Source organism: Carassius gibelio, chromosome B24 (genome assembly GCF_023724105.1).
Source record: "Carassius gibelio isolate Cgi1373 ecotype wild population from Czech Republic chromosome B24, carGib1.2-hapl.c, whole genome shotgun sequence".
NCBI lineage: Eukaryota > Metazoa > Chordata > Actinopteri > Cypriniformes > Cyprinidae > Carassius > Carassius gibelio.
Window position 1 is genome coordinate 22,331,266 of NC_068419.1, and position 25,287 is coordinate 22,356,552.

A 25,287-nucleotide genomic window follows, 5' to 3' on the forward strand; every position below is an offset into this window, starting at 1 on the left:
TAGTGTAAATATTAAATTTTGAATGTCTTGTTTGAATTCATAGATGTGGTGGAGCCAGAAACGGATGATGATTTTCCTGAGCCGCTGGATCTCAGCCCCAGAGACGAGAGGCCTCTGTCCCCACTCTTCCAGCGCTCCGTGTCTGAAGACTCTGCTGGCTCCTCTGCCACCTCCACCAGAAAAGCCAAAACTAGGTTGGTGTGAAACACACACACACTCTCTCTCTCGGCTGACTTAAAGCTCCCCATGTGTGTACATTTAAGGGCTGAGCAGCAAGTTTTTAATGTCACCCTGTCGAGGGTAAGAGAGTTTACACAAATACAGTGTGCTGATGAACAATATTTGGACAGCAGAAAGTGTACAAGGGAGGGTCAGTGGGGTTTTAGAAGACAGAGGAAGTGCACGTCAGGTCAAAGAAAGCCTCTAGTTGCCTGTGTGTTCGTGCCAGTGGCGTGCATTGGTGTCATGAAAAAAAGTCCTCACTGTTTTCATGTTCCACTCTCACTTAAAGTTGACACATTTTTCTGTTTAAATAAACATTTTTCATGCAATCAGAAAAAAAGGAATAACAATACTTAACTTAAAAATATTCATAATTAAATTCATGTTCTAATAATAAAAGCAAAGTATATTTCTTTTCAAGGTACATACAGATTACAGTTCACATTTATACCAAAATAACTGTAACAACTTTTGCGTGTGCTTGTATTTACTGTATTTATTTTATATATATGTATATATATATATATATATATATATATATATATATATATATATATATACAGTGGGGCTCGAAAGTTTGGGCACCCTTTGCAGAATCTGTGAAAATATGAGTAATTTTCAAAAAATAAGAGATCATACTAAATGCATGTTATATTTTATTTAGTACTGTCCTGAGTAAGATATTGTACATAAAATATATTAACATTTAGCCCACAAGACAAAAAAAAAATAGCTGAAATTATTCAAATAACCCCACTCATAAGTTTGGGAAACCTTGTTTCTTAGTACTGTGTTTGGTCACCTGATGATCCTCGACTGTCTTTCTGTTTTGTGATGGTTGTGCATGAGTCCCTTGTTTGTTCTGAACAGTTAAACTGAGCAGCGTTCTTCAGAAAAATCTTTAAGTTCCTGCAGATTCTTCAGTTTTCCAGCAATTTTGCATATTTGAACCCTTTCCAGCAGTGACTTTATGATTTTGAGATAAATCTTTTCACACTAAGGACAACTGAGGCACTCCAACACAACTATTAAAAAAAGATTCAAACATTCACTGATGCTCCAGAAGGAAACAAGATGCATTAAGAGCTGGGGGGTGAAAACTTTTGAACACAATGAAGATGGCCAAATTTGTCTTATTTTGTCGAAATGTAATTTTTTTCCATTTAGTTCTGCCCTTCGTAAGCAACAGAAGACACTTGTATGTTTCCCGGTACATAAATTAAGTACAATTTCACTTGATCTTCAAATTCCAAAAGTTTTCACCCCCAGCTCTTAATGCATCTTGTTTCCTTCTGGAGCATCAGTGAATGTTTGAATCTTTTTAAATAGTTGTGTTTGAGTACCTCAAATGTCCTCAGTCTGAAAAGATGCATCTCAAAATCATAAAGTCACTGCTGGAAAGGGTTCAAATATGCAAAGATGCTGGAAAACTGAAGAATCTGCAGGAACTTAAAGATTTTTCTGAAGAACGTTGCTCAGTTTAACTGTTCAGAACAAACAAGGGACTCATGCACAACCATCACAAAACAGAAAGACAGTCGAGGATCATCAGGTGACAGAACACAGTACTAAGAACCAAGGGTTCCCAAACTTTTGAGGGTGTTATTTTAATAAATTCAGCAATTTTTTTGTCTTGTGGACTAAATGTTAATATCTTTTATGTACAATATCTTACTCAGGACAGTACTAAATAAAATATAACATGCATTTAGTATGATCTCTCTCATTTTTTGAAAATTACTCATATTTTCACAGATTCTGCAAGGGGTGCCCAAACTTTCGAGCCCCACTGTATATATACTCACACAGCGTCCATAATTATGAGGCACGTTTATATTCTGATCATATTTTTGTCCAAGCACATTTTACCAATTCCAAGCCACATCAATCTTAATAATTATTATGTTTTTATTTTATTTATTTATTTATTTTAAATAATCAAAGCTCTGTAAACACTGCAGGTATCACGAGGGGTCATGGAAAAACTGATTTGTGTATGCAAACGTTTTTTCCTGCACCGTTGGGAAACATGCAGATGCTGCCTTTCAAAAGTTGCTTCTTTGAACCACAATTTGAGCACCAAATCAGCATACATAATGATTTCTGAAAGATCATATGACACTGAAGACTGTTGTAAAGGCTGCTGAACATTGCTTGGCAATTGAATAGCAGCTTTGCCATAACACAAATAAGTTACATTTTATATGATATTAAAAATTTGCCTACTGTTTTACTGTATCTTTAGACACATTAATTATAATATTTAACTATTGTAACAATTCAGTTAAAAACGTACATATAACATTGTTAAAAATCCCAATTACAGGATTTTGCATAGTAGCAGAATCTTGTTGCAAACACTGGCACAGAAGCATGGCTTCAGCTAGTGTGCTTTTTTTTTTTTGCACACTCTGAGTGAAAGCGAGGGAGTCGGGGGGAGGGGACCGCTGAAGCCCTGCTGCTGTCATTAGTAAAAGGAGGGGGCGAGAGAGCGCTCTCTTTTGGATTCCCAATTAGCACAGATTGTGCACTCGCTAATGTGCAGTACCATTTGCAAAATGTGCGAGAGGAGAGAACCCCCCCCCCCCTTCAGTCAGTACTACATGTGCATCACATCTCCCACTGACAGCAGCTCTCATGGGCCGCACAACGAACAGATAAAGAGTGTTTGAGAATATAAATGAATTCTAATGAGAATGCGCTGACAGTTATAACATTTCATGATGATTTCCCACAATCATAATGTTTATGAGCAAATACAAGCAAATACAATCAAATACAAATACTCTAGCTGAAAAGCCCAATATTAAAAAACAACCCAAAAAATCATGAATGTTTAGACTGGTGACCGTGTGTTTAAGTACAACAAAGTAGTTACATTTCAGTGCAGTTTAGTTCCGAGTTGTTTCTCAGGGCGACACCTGTACAAAAACATGCATGGCTCCACAGTGGGAACTTTTGCATCAAGATGCCAATTCATTTACCAGAAAATTAGGCAGTTGGGGAATTTATTTAGTTGTTGTTTTGTCAATAAAACAACAAAAGTGAAAAGTCTTGAAACAAAACTGAAAATTCTTGATCTATTTGGCCAAAGTCTGGCTTCATTCCTGGTAAATGAACCAAGCCTCTATGAAATATATAAAATATGGAGTATTTACAAATTTAATGGCTGCCTTCACTATCACATTGACTTTCACATTAGGCTAAATCACTAATAATTACGCTGCATCATGCTGCTCTAGCTTTCAGCCAGTGTTTTAACAAAGATGGCAGTTGTAGGTTGATTAGGAGCTCTTGTCATTTGACTGATTTGGGGTGTGATTTCACTGTCAGAGCCATCCAAGGATGTTATATGCTCTCCCGTTATCCTATTTGGGTATGGTGTCCCAGTCTGGGGCACTGGGGCATGGACTGCAAACCCCTGGCTAGTCAGATTGTTGGACAAATAAAACAGTGAGAATTGGATGCAGAACTGCTATATGACTTGGGGCAAAACACTCTATGCAAGTACTTGAATGTAATAGCTTCTGGCTTTGAAAGGTCAAATTCGGTTTTCTTTGCCATTATAAAATGTCTAAATGGAATTCATAACATCACAAGTTGCACATTGCATTCTTAGCATTGCACTTTATTGTAGTAAGCATGCACTTGCAATGCTGGCCAGGCGTTCACATCTGCATTTGTGTATTTATGTTTACTGGGGTTGTGTTTGTAATCGAATAGTTGAAAGTCTGAAATGTTGTTTCTCTTATGTCTTCTCGTGTCCCTCAGAGAAAAGCTCTGTGCCTTCTGCTACTGTGGAGAAAAGAGTCTCTTGGGTCAGGGTGAGTTGAAATTGTTTGGACCCACGCCTGGTTACGTCCCCCTGCACATCCAGAACCGCCGTGGCAGCTCTGAGAAGGACGACGATTACCATGATGACGAAAATGATTTTGATGACAATGACAACAACCGCAGCCCAGGACATCGTGGGTCCTGCCTGAAAAAGTGAGTTGCTACTGCTTCTGTCTGGAAAAGGTGCTTTGAATAGATGCTTGGTTCTCCAAAGATGTTTAAATAAAAAAATAAAAGCAATAAAATAAAAAATATGCACCATCATTGATTTCAACACAGCTACTGTGTTTTTGTTTTTCTTCAGCATCTAACACAGTGAGTAATCAATTAATATGTCAGATTAGAAGGACTCAGTTTAGCTTTTAAAAAGGGATCTTGCAATTTGTAACATTCTTTTGCGAAGATCGTTATAGAGAGAAAAAAAATTCCAGTTTGTTTTGGCTTGTTACATTGTTTGAACATAAGTGGCATGCTGAATGAGAAAGTACAGGACGTGCTGTTCATTGTGGAAGTGGCTTGGTACAGTTCTGAAGTATTTGATTGACGTTGCTTTAAACTGTGATGTGTAATGAGGTTCTGTGGAGGTGAGAGTTGCCAGTTTGCTGGTTTTGTTTGCTGTGGGGACTAAAAGCGCCTTGTTTAAAAGGCAATGACCCCAGTGACCGCCGCAGAGCTGAAATAATGCTGAGTGCTGTGCTGGGCACTGTCTCATTAGAACGTCCAGTGTAATTACTCCTCCAAATTGGACAAAATGAGTTTCTAAACAAGGTTTATCTTTGTAATGGTGATGTTTGAATTTTTCACATAATCCTAAAATGTATTTTACGATTACCTTAATACCTCAAAGCGCTAGTTCACCCAAAAATAAAAATAACCTCATGATTTAATCACCCTAAAGCCATCCTAGGTTTATCCAAGCCATTCTTTCTTTCTTTCATTCAGATGAATGTAATCCAAGTTATATTAAAAGGAGAGATGCATTGATTGCAGTTTTCTTGGCCAATTCCAATTTCTGATTTTCTTTCTAAAAACTACAATTGACAGCATATACAAACACAAATCTATACTCTTTTAAGTGCTATATATATATATATATATATATATATATATATATATATATATATATATATATATATATTAGAGGTGGGCATAGATAAATTTTTTAAATCTAGATTAATCTCACTGTAGATTAATCTAGATTTAAATGGCTCGATCCTTTAGGGACCGAGTAGCGGACTGCAAAAGTGTCCTGTGTGAAAACACATTGAGTCCGTGCTGTACCACATACTTAACGCACACTGAGTGCATACGAACTGCAGACGGAGTATGTGTGAAACAGGCGTGAGCAGGGCCGTAGCTGGGGTCAGCGGGGCCCCGGTGAAGGTTGTACCAGCGGGCCCTGTTTGAAATTGTTTTATTTGTATGTTCATTTATTTTTCTTTATTTGTGCTATTTACACAATGTTTAAGTTTTTTTTGTTTCAAGTTTGTAGGTGTCAAGGTACAGAAACCAAGTAATTAAACGTAAAATAGCACTGGATAGTCTTCAATGTAAAAATGAAATATCCAATCAAACCTACATTTATTCAGACACCTTCAACATTTCTTACATTATTACAGTTTTGCTATATATATATATATATATATATATATATATATATATATATATATATATATATATATATATATATATATATATATATAAAATTATATCTGGTGTCTGAATAATTTTTGGTTTGACTGTTAAAACTACAAAGATATTCAGTCAAGAGCAGTGAGTGATTTTCTTTCTTTCATTTTCTTGGATTAACATTACAGCAGCCAGTAGCTAAATTAGACGCGGTCACTTTAAGAGAAGATGAACGCATCCAATATAATACACATCCCATTTTTTTCCTCAACTGTTTACTTTCACTTAAAAAATAACTGAGTTTTTTCGAGCACAATTTCCAAGGTGGAAATTCCGACATATTTTGTATGTATTTGGCGGGACAAGAGCAAAAATAAGCAAATTCAATGTTCAAGAGACTCGCAGAAGAGAGCTCGTTTCAGTGTTGCTGTTTGGATGCTTTAATGTTTAAATCGTCAAGCGGTAAGGCTTAATACACGTGAAAAAGATAAGCTTTCGTGACGATGCACAGCAGTGGCCCGTCAACTGTCCTGAGCATCTTTTAGACTGGCCTCAGACAGCCAGTCGGTTATATAAAATACACATTAACGCCGATAACGGCCCACCACTAATATATATATATATATATATATATATATATATATATATATATATATATATATATATATAATACACACACACACACACACACGTGTATATATATATATTTATTTACATATTCAACATCACAATTCCCCAAATCTGGACAGAGTTACAGTTGTTCTCTCAAAATAAGGTGCTCTGTGACTAGAAAAAGGGTAGAAATAGCAATTAACTGAAGATGAGTTGCTTTACTATTTAACAAAACAAATGTCATTTCCCACTGTTTCTAAAATTTTATTTTTTGTCATCTTTCACATCAAATTCTTACATTGTTTTAATTAACTCAGAACAACAACAAGAAACTGCATAATTGTTACCATTCAAATGAAATCAGTTATCAGCAGACTCCCATTTTTTCACTGCAAAAAAAAAAACACAGAAGCTGCACCTGAAGTGACATTAGATGTATTTACACAGACTATTTGATGAAGCTGAGGTGCCATAAATGTGTTTACACTACAAACGTTCGAATACATAAAGAATTTTATAAGATTAATGTTTTAAATATTTGTAAACATAAAAATAAGAAATGCTGGAAAAAAAAATGTAATGATAGTTTTAAATATGAAACCAAACCATTAGGTGGCATCAGATGATCTTTTGAATGAGTGAGTCATTTAGTACTTCATTCAACAGATTTGTTCAAACAGCTGATTCATTCAGAGACTATGCAAGTGACTACTTTCTTTATCACACCTGTCTCGATTTTTCCAGAATGTTTGACTGATTCTTTATTTGTTTTCTGATTTTTAACTAAAAAAATTTAGCTACAACACGGTTCAAGTTACTTTGCACATGTTGTCAACATGATGTAAATGTTAAACAAATCACTTGTTCAATATCTTGGCAGAAGAGATGCAAAAACTACAACTACATATTGTACAAACTTGTCTTATACATATTATATGTTCAGAAATTATTTTTTGAAAATCTCAAGTCAAGGTAATTTCTATTAAAAGTGACTGAAGGTATAACACCAGTAGACTTTTATAAACTATAAATGTTCTTTAAAAACAACAGCAGCTTTAGGCCTGTTACCATGATGCAAACATGAAATATCAAACATACAGTAGTAGTTCTTTTACGTTTTTTTTTATTCAATTGCACTGCTTTTCCATTGTTTTTTTGTTCTGTGTAAACATGTATGTGTTTGATTATTGCGTCTTTTGCTTGCTTGCTTGCTTGCGTCTTTTGCAGTGTCCCATGCATGAAACGTCATTCTAAAAACACTGCACTCAAGTTAAAAGAAGTTAACTCCCATCTTCTTGCATGTTTTACCTATTCCACTTCCCGCGTTGCATCTTTGTCAAAACAAAAGCGCATTCTGTACGGATGGTGCGTAGCTCTATATTCATGGTCCTTCACAGAGCGTGTCACACATAAGTGGGTTAATCACATGTGCCGACATGCGGTTGGATCATTCTTTTCTCTTCACTGTTATAACTGGCATGTTGTCAAAGTATCTTAATCTAACATTTGGTTATATTTCTATTCAAAATCGTGATTCCTTAATTTCTAAAAAATAAAATCGTGGCAAAACAATAAATTCAAATTAACCGATAAAATCTGGAAAATCATGTATATTGTATTGTATACTGTTTTATGCATGCATTGTAATAGATCACTAGTTAATATGACCACACATATACCAGTCCTAGATCCAAGAATCGTTGGTGAATGTAAAGACAAAATCAAAACATGGCGCAGACGTGGGATTGTAGAAGAATTTCTAGCTCACATAATCTTCTCTGAAACTAAAGCCCCTTTCACACTGCACTTCGGACCCGGCATATTGCCGGAACATTGCCGGGTCGCCTTCTGTGAGAAAGCAACCACATCCCGGGATTGATTCCGGCAATGAACCCGGGTCGGGGACCTAGTAACATTGCCGGGTTCAACCCGCGACGAGCGCTGTGTGAACAAAAGCCAGATCTAATGCCGTGTCGAATTGATGATGTGCGTTATCGCGCGACTCTTTTACCAGTTGTTTTGAAGGAAGATCAACGTTCGCAACGGAAAAATATGTGAAAACTGTAATGAAGCAGAGATCAGGTAGTTCCTCACTTTCCGCGCTGATGCCGAGATTATTCGCTTGCTTCAGTGTAAATATAATGTGCCTAACGTTTTCGATTCGTACATTACACGTCACGCCCTGATGTCACGTGTCGTTATGGGATCTTTACGGGTTGTGTGTGAAAGCACGCACATATCCTGGGTAATCACTGGCAGTGTGAAAGTGCAAAATCTAGCGACCCGGGAACAATTGCCGGAACACTTTACCTGTGTATTTGCCGGAATGGCAGTGTGAAAGGGGCTTAAGAGAGCCACCGGCCTTTATCTTCTTTCGAGGTCTCACCTCTGGGGGATCAAAGAGCCAATGGTGTCTTGAACTTTTGGAGGGAAAGTTTATGACTCTCTGTCTCTAGCATGGTGTTTTGTATATGAAACTCGATTGGTTGTTCAAGAGAAGAAACTTCAAGATGCTTATAATACTAATGTGTTACATTGGTATCAACACATAATATACACTGTGATTTATATTATAAGAAAATACAAACTCACAGATGCCAAACATGGTATATGTGTGGTCATATTAACTAGTGATCTATTATAATGCATGCATAAAACAGTATACAATACAATATACATGAACAGTAATAATAAACCTTTTAAAGAAAGGTTTGTCTATGAATGAATTAGTGAACAGTCCATTTCTCTGGGCATTATATGTCTTTCCTAGGAATGAGAGTTGCTCTGCCCACATTCCTTTGGGCAATAAAACCAGTGTTATCATCATTGGTTGCCATGGAACCAGAGGCCTTTTTGAGATGCATTTCGGGGAAAGGGTCCATAGACTCTCATATTCGGTTTGTTGATTTAGGGGTGTTTAAGAGTATTTGTTAAATATAATTATTGGTCCAAATGCTACGCATTTTATTAAGGCTGTGCAATTAATCACATTCGATTGTCAAACTAGGCGATATCGCATTCAAAATCGAATATGATTCATCTGCGATTATGAGATTTGCTACTAATCATGAGACTGGTATACTGACGAGATGCACATGACAATCGAATGCTATTAAATGCACAACCCTACATTTTAAAATCAATATAATCATAAAAGAATAATACATTTCACTGTATGGAAAGAAACAGCAGCCATGGGTTAAGAAAGATATGAGAGGTTAAATAACTGAATATTCATTTTAGAGTGAAATTTTCCTTTAAATTAGGACAAAAAAGCATACTTGAAAATGGAAAGCAGCCCCATCCCACAAAAAATAAAAATAAATAAATGAATGAATGAATGAATAAATAAATAAAGTCTGTAGCTTTGCTTAATGGAATCTGGTTATTTAAGTTTTGGGTCACACAGAACTTGCGTTCTCTTCCATTGTGTTTTCTGATGGAGAGGAATGGAGTGCTTTGACCCAAATACGCTGGGAGTTGCTAATGAACCCAACATCACAATTCAATTTGGGTCAATTAATTTGGTGCCAGAATTGCCTGATGATTAGTTACTAGATGGAGGGTTAAAGGAGAAATCTATAAGGTAAAACTCCACTGACAGCCTTCACAGAGCTCCATGTGACTTGTTGTTGTCAAAAGTTCCTGTCCACAGCCACCCTCAGGCTCATTGGATGAGTGCCTAATTTGCTCAGCTCTTCTTAACCAATCAGATGGGTCCCAGAGGAATAGTGACATAATGCTCTCTGTGCAGTCTCTGGCTGCCTGCCAACAGGCGGTGGATTGTTGTGTTGGAAGCATCTGATTGGTCAGTCTAGGCTGCAACTGTGCCAGTTATTGACAGAGGGGTGGAAACAATAACAGCTCAAAAGAGCGAAAGAGGAACATTGCATATCATTTAAAGTGGAAACCATTAAGGTGGAACAGACATTGTGTGAGTTTATTGTAACTTTTAGGCATGGCAGACATTAAAAGTGACTATGATGCTGCCTCTTTCTTTAAATAATATATCTTGATATCACTGTGAAATAGACATTTATTTTTAAAGTGTAACTGTAAACTGTTCTTTAACCTAGTGAGCTGCCATGCTATGTAATGTCTCCATAGACAGCTGAATAGTAAAGGCTATTTCACACTGCCCCAACAGATACTGACCAATGCCAACAGTCCCCAGATTATAGTACACCAATTCTCAGACATTCTAAGACCAGACAAACTTTAGAGAAACTAAAACATGCACCAACCAGTGCCAACAGGACTATGTGTACATTTATGCATTTTGCAGACAATTTTATCCAAAGCGAATTGCAATAGAGAAACAAAAGCAATTTGTCACAAAGTGAATAATAAACTTGTAAGCTAGAGCAAAGGACAAATGCAGAGAAGAAAAAAAGATTTTACTTTGTGTGTGTGTGTGTGTGTGTGTGTGTGTGTGTGTGTGTGTGTGTGTGTGTGTGTGTGTGTGTGTGTGTTAGTTTGGTTTAAGTGTGTGAGGTGGTTAAGTGGTTGTCGAAGAGATGTGTATTCAGCTGGTTCTTGAAAGCTGTGATGGTCTAAGCAGTTTGGATGGAGGTTAGCAGCTCGTTCCACCAGAGAGGAGCAAAGAGGGTGTTTGGAGAGTGACTTTGTTTCTCGTTGTGATGGAACAAGAAAGTGTTACTCATTCAGTGAACTAAGCTGGCAGGAGGGAGCATGCATTTGCAGTCAATTCAGATAGAGAGGTGTTGTTCTAGTGGCAGCCTTGAAAGCAAGTGTCAAAACCTTGAATTTGAAGTGAGAAAATAAATGGTCTGACATGAGCTTAAGCTGTGCATCATCTTTATAGCAGTGGTGGAAGCCATGTGCATTTATGATTGCTTTCAATGAGGTTGTGTAAATTGAAAAAGGAAAGGAGCAAGCATTGAACCTCAAGTAACTCCAGTTATTAGTGACTCAGACACTCTTCCTCTTCATGAAAATATATGCCTGTGAGAGAGGTCTGAAGCCACCATAGTACTGTACCTGTGATGCCCAAGGCACAGAGGGCTGACAGTAGAATCTGGTGGTTTAGAGTGTCAAAGAAGCAAGACAGGACTAGTACAATAAGGACAGAGCTTCAGCAATGGTCTCCATACAGGGGTTGTTGTAAAGTAGGTTGTTCTGTTGGAGAAAAGCAAAGAGCTGATCAAACAAAACTTTTTTTTTTTGACAGAAAAGGAACTGATCTGTAGGATTGAGTTTTTTTTGTGACAAGTGGGGTTACCTGAGCCTGTTTAAATGTGCTAGGGAAATACATTTATACTGCTAGGGAGATATATTTATGTGAGTCAGCACGGGTAGCACTCATGGTGAGATCTGCCATAGTATGTGGGAGTGGATCAGGTCTAAGGGACAGGATGTTGGGTGGCTTGCACAGAGAACTTTGGAGACCTCGTTCACCATGAGGGGAGAGAAGGAAGAGAAGAGTGGAATGCTGTACAGAGAACTGGCTGCTGAAGGTTGCCAACTTATCAGTGAAAAAGCTGACAAAGTCATCAGCCGTCAGAGAAGAGGTGGGAGGAAGGTGGATGGGGACAGAGTAGAGGGGTAAATGATCTCAAGGCTGTATCCTAATTCAAAATTAATTTAAGAATGGTCTACATAGACAGTGACTTTACTCACAAATATAGCTCCTTGTGTGACTTATGCAGTCATTTTTATCTCATTGCACATTTTTTATCAATACATTTTAGTATTGAATAAAATATTGTAATCAGTGTTTCTTTCTGACACTCTTGGATCAATTTCTAAATGCATTCTTGGATTATCCTATCAGTAAAGGATGCATGTCACGCTGCCTTGACATTTTTTAAGACTTACATGTGCTCCCTGATAGTTTTAAAGATCCATACCTATGATGCCTTAACATTTTAGGAACCTCAATATGAAATCAAAACCAATTTTTGATGACTCCTGTAAGCGTATACCTTTCTTATGAAACAATGAAAAGCACAAAATCCAAATCTCACAAATCACAGGTCAACAATATGAACCAAAGATTTTAATGGAATTGTTTGATAAAAACAAAATCATGGAGTTCCTTTACGATACAATATTGTCCCTAGTGTCAGTCCTACTCTGATGCATGTCTTTTTAAAGAGGAAGTAGCACACCAAACAGTATATTTATATTTATGCAGATGTTCTGGACAGAATAGGGATCACATAGAGTAGTCTTTCATCCTGTCCCCGCTGCAACCCACTTCTGGATGGCCCTCTTCAAACCGGCTCCCTTTTTAAATGTTAATTCCTTTTTTTCCGCTTCTCTGAGTCTCTGTAGCTCACTCTCTCAGCGCCACATCCAAGCAGCCAGTCATTCCAGCCCCCCACCCCCTTTCCGGCTCTCTTCCGTTCTCCCTCTTTCTCTGTCTCTTTCATACTTTGCTTCTAAACAGCCAGTCCTTGTGTAGCAGCCAAGTATGATAACCCCATACCTTGCCGTTACTGACAGGGCTTCATGGATGTTGTAGTTGAACCCGTAGGCCTTCTTAAAACATGACTGGAATGCTGACATCTAGAAATAAACTCCCAAGTGTTTAACTCACAGAGGAGTGGAGTACATAGTTGTCTCCTTCAGATATTCTTTTGCGACTCTTTCAGTGTCTTTGCAGATTAAACCTAATGTGCCTGTTCACTTCTTTCCTCAGGGCCAGCTCTCCAGACAGCGGTCTGCACTCAACCTCTGGTCCTGGTAGTATAGACCCTGCTGCGGAAGAGCCCAACCGGAAGTTCTGGGATGAACTGGGCCAAATTGGCCTTCCTCATGACATTAACGTTGCATCTTTATTCGACCCCACTGGTAGGTAAACCTACATTAGCGTCACTGTTGGTGTCTTTCATTGGCTGCTGGTGTTTAATATTCTATTGCACCTGCAGGCCAGTGTTGTGCTCACCTGCGCTGTGCCGCATGGTCGGAGGGTGTATGCCGTGGGGAGGGACAGTCGCTGCTGTATGTGGACAAAGCAATTGACTCAGGGAGCACAGAGGTGAGTGACACCCACACCAGTGTGTTTAAATGTCTTGTTGGTGGATTTGTTAGAGCTTTCAGCGTTGAAATTATTGTTCTGTCAACTAGTTTTCAAGCGAGTTGCCAGCACCCAGTTTTGCCCTCTTACAAGTGTGTCTACCAATGAATAGGTAATTCTGTTTTGTAACCCTGCTGGTCTCCATCCAGTTATCTGGGAGGTAGAGGGCTGGGGTAATTTCGTCATCAAATACACTTTTTAAAAAGAAAAAGTAACTCTAAACTGCAAAACAAAACTAGAGCTGTTCCATTACAATTAACCAATTGTATAGTGAGTTTTAATGATCTAGATAAAAAAAAAATGAAATAAATAATTATAATAATGTTTTTTTTTTCTTAATATATTTAATTTCACAGTTTGACCTGGACAATTTGAAGAGACCTAAATCTGAATGTGTGATTGAAAAGAAATTCTTTAAATGTGTGATTGTGATGTAAACAAACTAAAAAATTGGCCCTCTTATAAAGTAATTTCACATCAGAATCACTGTAAAATAAAAAATAATAATATGTTATAGGTAAATAAGTAATACGAAAAAAAGGTAAAAAAGTTTGTTGGCACATGTTGCGTTCTCAAATGCTTATCATATGCAACCTTGCACATGCAGAAATGATTTTGTGTAGAGCAACAATTTACTGCAGTTTCAAGTAAATAAAACTTATGGGCGGGTTATAGAGTAACATAGTCAGTTAGGCCATTGTTCCTCTCTATGGTCCTGTGGGTTTGGCAGAGCTTCACTGAGCCCACGATCTAGCATCATTTTAGTGGAAAATGGCTGTTAGTGGGGTTGAGTAGGCCAGTGTTTGCGCCAATTTGTATTTTTGAATGTAGGTGCAGACTTGTGCTATACCTTTCCCTGCGAGTAATTTCTGTGAAGGAATGACAAATGCGCTCACAGTGGATTAAGTATTCAGAATTAATCATGAATGGGGTTATTATTGGCAGTGGGAGAGACTGGAGAGGTTGTGTTGGTCCCCTGGTCTTTAAAATATTTTCTAATTAGACGCGGAGCAGTTCAGAGCTGCCACAGCCGTCTCTCTTGTGCAACTCCACTAATTAACACAATGCAATGTGGCAGACATGAGGGCACATGGAACCCGGGCAGGGAAAGCACATTAGGAGTAATTAATTTTTTTCATTCTCTTTCCATTCTCTTCACCTGGGATCTGATTCTTTAGGAAAAACACATAGCATCTATCCAAATGTGTGGCAATGCTATGTAAAATACAGAAAACCTTTCAAGTGTAATTGTTGTCCATGTTTTCTGTGACATCAGTATTATTTCAGCGGCCTATCCTTTTGTTTAGGTGTGTATAAAATACAAATACAATTTGTTTGTGCATAAAATAAATGATCCAAATTATGAATTAGCTTTACACCACACTTAGTCCCCCCCCCCCCCCATATGTGAGGCCAGCTTTATTGCCTGCACGTAGCTGTTGTTCACTAATCCACTGGACTTTGGCTGAATGTTTTGTTACTGTTTGCCAGACAGAGAACAATTTATTACTGGGGTGACCGAGGTCTTTCAAGGTAGACCTGGGCTTCTTAGCACCAAGCCTAATTGATTTGCTGTATGTTTAGTAGTTCACATGCAGGCAGGTATACTATAAGCACTAAGGCTATAAATTAGTTGGAATATATTCTAACTATAGCTTGGGTGACAGGTTGAATGGTTGAGCTTGACAAGTGTAGTCCACACTACAGTTTATCTAGAAATTGAGAAAATAGAATGAGACGGATTACTAGTATTTTCACCAGGCTGTTGGAAGGCTCCAATGATGTCACAATCTTTAAGTAATGTTACTTTTTTGACCATTTAAACATTGTATCTAAATTTGTGTAATATGTAATGTGCATGATATGTAATGTTATAATTCTTTATAAAAAGTAATGGGACGGCAATTTGTACCCCATTTGATGAAAGTGTCAGCTGCCACAGGGCAATGGCAAGATGGCTGCTGAGTGAACTGACTTGATCCAGTAAGGATTTTGTTGTGAAGTAGGTTTGTCCTGGCAGTGAGACTCGCTGAGCTGTGAAATAGTAAATGTCAGAGGGCTTAGGATGGCTTGAACTTCACACAGTTCCTTTCCACAAGATCATTTTTCCTTTGACTTTATTTGTACATGTAATCTACTATTGGTGAATCATTCATTTAGCTTGCAACTAGTGCTGGGCAATGATTAATCACAATTAATTGCATCCAAAAAAAAAAAAATAATTGTTTATATAATGTGTGTTTGTGTGTGTGCTGTTTATGTTTATGTATAAAAAGACACACATATAAAGTATATATTTTGAAAATATTTACATGTATTTGCAAGTGTGTGTATATAAAAACATAATAAATATACACAGTACACACATATGTTATGTACACAAAAACTTTTATTTTGGATGCAACTAATGACCAGCATTACTTGCAACATACAAAGGGCTGCACAATAAAAAAATAAAATAATAGTTTTAGTATAAAATGTATAATGCCATTCATAATGTAACTTTTTTATACTTTAAAGAAGAAACCATTGAGACTTGATTCTATAGAAAAGCACTAAAAGTTTTTCGGTTAGTGTTTTCAGCTTGTTTATTTTCATATAAAAATACGGCATGCAGTTGCATCAGACAATGGTATAAACATCAATGTAAATTGTGATAATCGTAATTAATAATCGCAATTACAATTTCAAGGGAATAATTGACAGTTATGATTTTTGTCATAATCGTGCAGCCCTAACACACAATGTGCTTTCCCCCCCTCCATTTATAAGTTAAATTCTAATAAGTTGTGCACACTAAAACTGAAGACCTGCTTTGACAAAGTAAATCAGGTACATTTTGTAACACATTGTTGGCTTTTATACAACAGAAATGTTGAGAAATATGTAGCAAATGTGCATGCACAACTTCCAGGATGAAGTTCTATTTAGAATCATGTCTAGAAACAGTTTCAAATGCTATAAACAGAATCGCTGCATAACTGCAGTCCACACACTGACTGACCGAGACACAAACCAGCCGACATTGTGCACAGCACTGCATCGTTCATCACTGGCCTGCTCTGTTTGGAATACTGCCATTATGCCTCTTTGCATATAGGATTTCTAGGAGGGAATGCTGTTCTACTTAATAATAGTGTCCTTGGAGTCTTGGCAGCAATAATGTATCAGTTGTAGCTTTTACACCCCATGAACTAGATGTCTGAGGGGATGGTTTCTGTTTGAAACATTATTTGAGGCATGAGATACTGAGCACCCGCCTAGCCCTGAGACTGGACAGTATGGCCATAGAGCTCTATATGGCTGTCCTTCAGAGTGATTCAGAAAAGAGCATTGTGGGTAGAGGCTGCTGTCAGCCCCAGTGGACTCACCGCCTGGGCGATAATTGCTTAAAGCTCAGTGTTAAAAGGTATTTGCAGATTGTTGCATTTGGGCTTTAGGCCAAGGGTTTTTAAAGCATGAGAGAGCTAGAGAGACTGCTGACTAGAGACATTTTTAGTTTAGGGCCGTTTTCTCAGGCCCTGGTGTCCTCTATTATTCAAAGTGAGTGCTTTTTCCATGGTGGTGATTTAAATGTCTGGCCAGTTTTCATCCAAGTCCTTATTTTGAATGACATTCGCCTTGGTCCTGAATGCTTTACTGGATGTATTCGAAAGGTTGAAAAAATACATGTTGAAAGAGGGGGAAGTATGTAACAAGCAAATGGACCTGTTAGAGGAACAGCGTGTTGTGACAAGCTTGCTGTTCAGGGTTTATAGTTTTGCACCACTTTTGCTACAAAAGGCTACTATAAGAGCATCTGACTGATGGAAATTTTCACTATTTATGAACCATAGCATTTTTGATACTGCATCAAATACAAATGTACATTTTATTTTTAAAAGATTTCAAAATTCTGATGTTAATGTACTAGATAACATATTCCATTATAGGCCTTTCGCGATAGTCGATAAATCAGTTAATCGCACGATAAAAAAAAATGAGCTTGATAATTTTTTTGGTCGCGATTATTTCTTTTTTCAATTTTTATTTAAATAATGGAACATGTCATGATGTGGTGTTAGTCTGGAGCGCAGCCTGTGGACAGCCCGCGGTAGAAAACACCCTCTCCGATGGCACATACGTCCCAGGAATAAAGAGATAACGTCTCGCTAGAGTGGCCAGCTTTGTGAAGTGCCTTTCATGTGCTTATGGATGTTTGCATCTTAAGTGATACAGCATTGTACTTGCTGCACTACTGCTTTATTTTAATACCACGTAGCATATTTTGCAAGTAACTTCGTTGCCCTTTCTCTCGAAATGGGCCTACTCTTCGCTCGCTTCATTTGGCTTGCTCAGCTAAATATGTCTGTAGGCATGTAGTTGTGCATGTCGACGCGCCCAGTGAGTTCACACACACACACACACACACACTCCGCTTCCATTATGAGCACGCATACCGCATTTGAAATAACAAACTTGAGCACAAAAAAAAAAAAAAAAACGTGATATGTAAACAGCCCCGTCATCAGCCCCTTCAATGTTTACTTTCGGTTAACTGTTAAACGGTCAATATGAGCATCCCTAACTGGCATATAAACATAATATAACACACACAATTAATTAATTGTTGGTATTTCTTGCTCTGAATCTGCCATAAAATAAAATAAAATTGTATTAATCTTTGAAAAGGTGTACCAGTGTTATGCCATCATCATTATATTAGTTGAAACTGGTCTTAAAATTATATTATCGTTTATCACGATAATGTCTTGGACAATTTATCGTCCAGCAAAATTTGTTATTGTGACAGCCCTATTCCATTAAAAGACAGCATGTTTGTTCAAAGAATTTAATAGCTTTTTAAAGAGAATAATCAAGTGAGTGTAAATAAAGTACATTATATTACCCTAATGAATTAAATTGATTTCTGTTTTATAATTAATTGCTTTCCACAACATTTATTTTCTTGTTTGTTTGATGTCATTTTAGCTTTTTAAGCTGTTTGAGGCAAACAGCTTATGTCTTATTGGTCATTGACCTATGCTGGGGAAAAAAAGTGTTTAAGTTCAGTTTAAATTTTCACATATAGTGTGAAGGTGTTATGAGTTGTTTTGTTTTCAAATCGTAAAGGTCACACCAAATATGTGATGAGTCTTAATAGTCTTGGTTTCTCTGTTTGCCACGCAAGGTTCAGAACTTGTTTGTCCCACTATTCATATCATGATTTTTGGATATATAAATGTTGTATTTGTATTATATTTACATTTGTTATAAATTGTGGGGTGCCCATTTTAATAAGTATCACTGAATATGTCTGTACAGCAAATTTATGCATTAAATTAATTAAACAGTAAATAAACCTAAACTTGATTCAGGATCACACATTACCGGTGGCTGAGAATGCCACTTCCTGAGTGTAGAAGAGCAAGCGCTTTACTGTCTTTGTTTAACAGTTCTATCTAATAAATCATTTGACAGAACTGTTAAACAAAGCAGTTTATTGGTATATAAAGAGGAATTGTAGCATTTGCCTTGTTTATTTTTAGTAGTAGAAAAGTAAACGCTATGCTACTTTTACACTATAGTACTATAGTGTGTGTGTGTGTGTGTGTGTGTGTGTGTGTGTGTGTGTGTGTGTGTGTGTCAATTCTATATCAACCTTCAGCCACCCTGATCTCGAAGCTATTGGCATCAGAATCAGCCATTAAATAAAGTCCATATCAGTCGACCAATACCCCTAAATTCAAGATACACTGGCTCACCAGAAATATATTCATAACAATTACAGTAAAACAGAAAAACATCTCCCAAATATTTAGTTATTAACAATCTGCTACTCAATCTAAAGAAAACCCTAATGAGGGTAAACATTATAAATGTGAAAGATTAAACACTTGAGCAGTTTTTTATGTAAAAACACCAGTTTAATCTAAACTCTCCATTGCTAATTGTGATGTATGGAGTATTTATGTAACTGAAACTGCACCTCTGAGAGAGAGAGAGAGAGATATATGTATGTGTGTGTTTCTGTATTCACTTTTTATAGTGCTGTGCATACTGTAAGCGCCTTGGAGCATCCATAAAGTGCTGTGAGGAGAGCTGTGGGCGCTCCTTTCATTACCCCTGTGCAGCTGCTGCCAGAACCTTCCAGGACATAAAGGCATACACTCTTCTCTGCCCGGATCACATCCAACAAGCCCTCGTCCGATGTGAGATATCAGTTACACACATTTCCTTCTGCTGATTCCTTTATAAAATGTTGAGGCTCTTTTTTTATTATTATTATCATAATTTAAACATATAATTTAAAAAAAAGTAAAATCTTTTGAGACATAAACTGTAAGCAAACAGGTATGTTCAAGACAGACAGATGGAGCACATCTGTTTACATCATAAATGACTACATATACCCTGTGTAGATGGACACGCATTATATATTAACTCTCTCTTACAGCGAAAGATGAGGCGAAGTGTCTGGTGTGTGACAGTTCTGGAGACTTGCTCGATCAGCTCTTCTGCTGTACATGTGGCCAGCATTACCATGGGGCCTGTCTGGACATCACTGTCACCCCACTGAAGAGGGCCGGCTGGCAGTGTCCCGAGTGCAAAGTGTGCCTCACATGCAAGTGAGTATCCAGCTCACCTGGACATTAATTACTCAGCACAGTTGAGTAATTAAGTTCAGACGTCCGGAGAATGTATTGTTCTGAAAATCTGAAAACACTTTCCCTTTGGATTTCTGTTTTTTGCTTTCCCTTTCCCTTCTCCGTTTTACTATATTTAAATCCACACACAAAAAAAAAGAATAAGAATAATAGTAATTTTAATAATGTGATGGTCATTGGCATACTGCATAATTTCACAATGCATTTTACATTTGCCAAGCTAAGTTTAATAAAGCCAGAGTTGTTTTGCATTTGCCAGCCTCATTTTGCTGTTTTAATAGAATGACAATTGAGTTTCTATGTTAGCATGGATGAAAACAAGACTATCCTTAGGGAATTTAGTTTTTGAGCTGTATTTTCATGCCAACAGCCACACTCTTACTATAACTGCTGGGGGATTCATCCAAATGATGTCAGACACCTTTAATGTGTGTTCAAGTCTTTTCTATATCTATATTGTTCTGAGGAGACAGAATATAGTAGATCATAGAGCCTGGACCTCATGAGAAACAGGAATTTTCACAGTAAAAATGCAGTGTAGTCAAAATGGATTGTATTTTATTTAGCCTAAATAAATAGCCTTCTCCAATATGATGTGCTGCTTGGTTGATGTGATTCTGGGTATCAGATACAGTAGGGCTGGGAGAGGCAGAACATGCATCCATCTCGATTGGTGGGGGAAAATGGCCATAATGACCATGGCTCAGCTAGGCTGTAAATATCATATGACGTTCTCATTTAATGTTGATTTGCATTGGCTGAAAATATAGGCCTGGGAATGGCTAAATCTCCTGAACGTCACCTTACCTCCTCTCGGCTCTATAAATCTCACTGTTTTCCCCTCTGATTTACCACTTAGACAGGTTTGGGCTCTGAAAAGCCAAAGTGAAAGTGTTATTGCTCATGGGGAGAAAGTAATGGGGTGTTTGTTTGCCTGGGTAAATGTAGAATGAGGTTGTATTTGGCTGAGGAGTGGTGGTTGCTGTTAAAATGGTCTTTTTCACTGGCTGACACTGATATCTTGACAGCAGATCAGTCGATTTGCTCGACAAAACTTTTTTTTTTTTCTCCAGCACTTAACTAAAATTCACTTCAAAATATTGGAAAACAGAAGAGTATGCAGTTAAGTTTAGTAAAACCTTTTTTAGATTACAAAATAGACACGATGGAGAATTAACACTTCTATTAATAAGCCGTTTTATCGATTAATTGTCTATCAGCAAATTGTAGTCTGCATCATGACAGCTCATTTGATTAAGCCTACTTACAAACTTGAATACCTTAATATTGATAAGAGATGGAAATGGAACAGAACAGAGTAATTAATTGACTGTTTTTGACGTTTATCATTGATTTATTGTAGCACATTTTGAAAGCCAATCAGTATGAAGCTCTCCATGTAAGAATAAAAATTGCATATGGATTTAAGCAGTCAACTCGGTTCATAATTGGCATAAATGTTTTTACACTGGAATCACTGCAAGAGCAATGATTGAGTGTAGGTTTTTGTGCATATACAACTACAACATAACATTTACAAAGTTTGCAGGGTTTTTTTAAGGAGCACTTAATCGTCTAAGTCATTCCGTTTGTAATGATGTCAGTACAGCTAAATATTATAAAAAAGAAGAAACACAAATTAAGGTTGAACTATAAAAGAGAGGGCTAGGTTGCAGCAAACAACAGGTAATTTTGTCAGTTAGTTGTACTGGCTACTGAATCAACCAATCAGACCATTCTCTTTCCACATATCTGTACATTAACCATTAAATATCTTCTGATTGGCTAAAAATATTATCACTTTTGCCCTACTTGTCACTGAAACTTACCTAACTGGCCACTAGCTGCAAGCAAAAAACTGTCATTATTATATAGGTCAGAATATCTTGCTTGAAATTTGCAAAAGCCCCTAACACTGTACATGGAATCTATCTTTAATCTACTCTCTTCTTCCCGTCTGGTGCGTAGGAACCCAGGGGATGACAACAAAATGCTGGTGTGTGACATGTGTGATAAAGGTTATCATACCTTCTGCCAGCAGCCCATCATGGACACAATACCCACCAACGGCTGGAGGTGCAAGGTAAGCTTGTATTTGTGTATGGACTACAACCAGCATTGTGACGGTAATTCTGGCCTGCTGTGAGTAGAGGCACACAGTGCTTTCATTTCTGCTTTGAGCCTAGAACTCGCAGCACACACACTTCTCTTTTTTTGTATGTTTATGGACTGTGTGACTGAAGAGTGCATTGGTTTTCATCTCACCAGCATACTGTATATTCCCTCTGGATTGATGCTGGAGCTTGATTTAGTCACCATGATGAATTAGTTACCTCCAAAACACTTTAGTTTAATTATTCCTAATTTGCATGCTGTGCTTAGAAGGTTTTGATGCACTTCTCATGTACCCTCCCTTTGAAGACTGAGTTGCGTGAGTGAGTTGTGGAATAGATTATAGACCATAGAAGACTCTATCACATTTATTTTCGCCACAGGAATTTTAAACCGTGAACCAAACCAGTTAGCTCCCAGATGAATCAGAATACCAACCAAAAGTTTTTTGTCTAATGTTCTTAATTCAGTCAGAAGGTGCAGTACAAAATTCTTGACTATTTTGATAGGTGTAAAAAACGCAATTCATTTTAAGTAAAACTGTAAATATTTAAGTTGTTAGAGACCTGTAAGGTGACCGACTCATACATTACATACATTCCTACAATTAAAAAACCCGCTTAAGATGGTCAAATGCCTTATGAAGCGCACTTTACAGAACTCTATCAGGTAATTAGAACATAGCGGTTGTTTCTGTTGACCGATATAAAAATGTGTGCACATTACTTTCAGAAATAGCATGAAGTCAACCAATTAAATTCAAGCTTACAATTTCTGTAAGCTCTTTTGTCATCTGTGTGCGGTATGCAACAGATGGTCCATGAACAGTCTTTGGGTATGCCATCTGAGGGTGTGACTACACAATGCTTTCCTAAATTGAGGTTGTAGTCAGATTGTTAGTAGACCCCTAAATACCCTGCTTAGAATAATTCAAAAGCTAAACGAAATCACACATGGATCCTTCTCATAACTTAGTGGAGGTGGCCAAGAAGCCCAGCCTGTCATCCAGGACTCAGCACAGGAGTCTGTCCATCATCAGAGGCTTAACAGGGCTTGGATTTCCTGCTAAGGGTCTGTGGGTGGTTATTAGAGCTGATACTTGCCCCTCTTCTTCAGGCTGCAATGCTGCACTTGATGAACTTGAAGTGCCTTTTATTTATGTATGTTTTTTAATTGACATGGAATTTTCCGATGCTTTGCTCCTATTGAGAGCTGTTGCAGACTGATGAACATGATTTTGAGGATTCATAGAGCCGTAATTATGCTGGAGCTCAATCCAAATTTATTTAAGAGAGCCCATAAAGTTTGTAGTCCGCAATTGTTCTGAGGTTCAAGTGTCATTGTTCAGATGTGAATTGTTGTCGGATGACACTTTTTTATTTATTTATTTGTAGCATACATAATACTTGAAAAAGCATTTGGTCTCTGCGGTACAGCGTCAGTATTAGCTTATATGAACATATAATGCAGTAGTAGAGTTACACCACTGTACTGTTGGCATGACTGCTTTATTTTATTTACAGTTTATTTAAATATGGATTAGTGTGATATCAATATTGATGTAATGTGCACTAATGAATTATACTTAATAAGAATGAAAGTAAATGGTCTTTTATCTCATTTTGACTTTGAATGGGTTTGCGGTCCTCATTTTGTAAAACCGTGCATCAGAGATGATGTTGCAGTGAGTTGTGTGTTATGTTTTGCAGAACTGCCGAACGTGTGCTCAGTGTGGCGTGAGGCCTAATGGCCAGTGGTCATCTGATGGTGTAATGTGTGAAGGATGTCAACAGCAGCATGATTCAGCGCTAATCTGCCTCATCTGTGGGCAGAATCAGGACTCTGGCGGCCCACTGGACAAACACTCATGCTGCACTTGTAAGAGGTAGGAAATTACATCTTCAGCTATGACAATATCACACAGTCACAAGTGACTTATTGCTGTAATGAAACTGTTCCTGCATAATAACAACAGGTCACAGACTTCCATTAAATTGTTGTTTTATTAAGGAAATTAAATGTCATTCTTCAGCGTTTGAGTGTTTGGTTTCTAAATGTTGGTTGAATGATTTCTTTGTGTTTGACAAATCCTTGTTGCAAGTGAACTTGTGTGTAAAGTAGTCGAAAATGTATTTTCATTGCATGGTAAACATTTTTTTTTCTTCTCTTGTGACTAGTGACAATAAAGGGCTACTACTACTCTGTTCATGGTTTTAAAAGCAAAGTCTGTCCATGTTGGTATGCAATTTGACAAGTTTCTACCACATGGCATTAACACCGCTACTGTAGTATTATTACTGCAGAGCTTGATGTAATTCCTGGCATGGGGAAGAGAGGTTTCACATCATAGCTGTTACTATATTGTGTATTTTAGCATGTCTCAGGATCAGGTGTTTTTATCCATTATTACTGTGAAGACTGTCAGTGTTGATAAATAAAAGTTGATTACTTCTCTGCAGGCTTCAAGGACTGTGATTAACCAATAGAGAAATGAATTATCAAATTCAAAGAGTTCTGCGTAGAACACTGTAATTGAACTGGAAGCTTTAGAGAGTGGCTCAATGGTGTCTCTGTGAATGAAAAGATGCTCATATAATTTGTATGGCAGATTGATGTGATTCTCTTGCTTTGAGAACTGACCGTGGGTCAAACATGTAATTGTGTGCTGCATCACGTGTAATCAGTGTGAATAGTATCTTTACACAATAGCCAATCTGATCTGTCATGCATCGAGTTACAATTCAGGACTGACATAATCAGTTCAAAGTTCATTGTATTTAGCTTAGATACTATAATAGTTATGGTTAAGGTAATATAACTTTAGTGTTTTCCTTAGCATTTTTTAAGCTGTTGAAGACTTCCTAACCACTAACCATTGTGACATTATTTGACTAGTCCCAGCCTTTTGTTTTTTGTGTGTCCAGCCTGTTTACTGCATCATATGTGTTTCCATTAGCATCACCCAGTGGTGTAAGTTGAATTCCAGTCACATTTTCAAAATACTCCCCACATCTGCCTAGGGTTGGCCAAATGGATAGTCCAGCCCTTATTGGTCAAACCAGAAACTCAGACTGTGGCAGGACAGATTAGACTATGACTATAGTCTAGGTTATTAATGGAAAACACTGCAATGCTTATGGTGTAAGGCACTTATAGTAATTGATTTCTATAATGAACAATGTCTGTGTA

At 37.4% G+C, this 25,287-nt stretch overlaps 1 protein-coding gene across 12 annotated transcripts in view; it reads left to right on the top strand.

Moving 5' to 3' along the window:
* The window catches only part of kmt2ca (lysine (K)-specific methyltransferase 2Ca), a 137,316-nt gene that overhangs the window by 41,282 nt on the left and 70,747 nt on the right, over window positions 1-25,287 (top strand). For all 12 annotated transcript variants that reach the window (XR_008183338.1, XM_052596569.1, XM_052596571.1 and 9 more), the window contains exons 4-11: window positions 44-194; window positions 3,994-4,209; window positions 12,962-13,113; window positions 13,191-13,300; window positions 19,368-19,530; window positions 19,776-19,947; window positions 21,955-22,069; window positions 23,808-23,983. Coding sequence is in view for 11 of the 12 variants with exons in the window: in XM_052596569.1 (XP_052452529.1) it covers window positions 44-194; window positions 3,994-4,209; window positions 12,962-13,113; window positions 13,191-13,300; window positions 19,368-19,530; window positions 19,776-19,947; window positions 21,955-22,069; window positions 23,808-23,983 (1,255 nt within the window). In the remaining variant the exon portion in view is untranslated. The remainder of the gene's footprint in view (window positions 1-43; window positions 195-3,993; window positions 4,210-12,961; window positions 13,114-13,190; window positions 13,301-19,367; window positions 19,531-19,775; window positions 19,948-21,954; window positions 22,070-23,807; window positions 23,984-25,287) is intronic.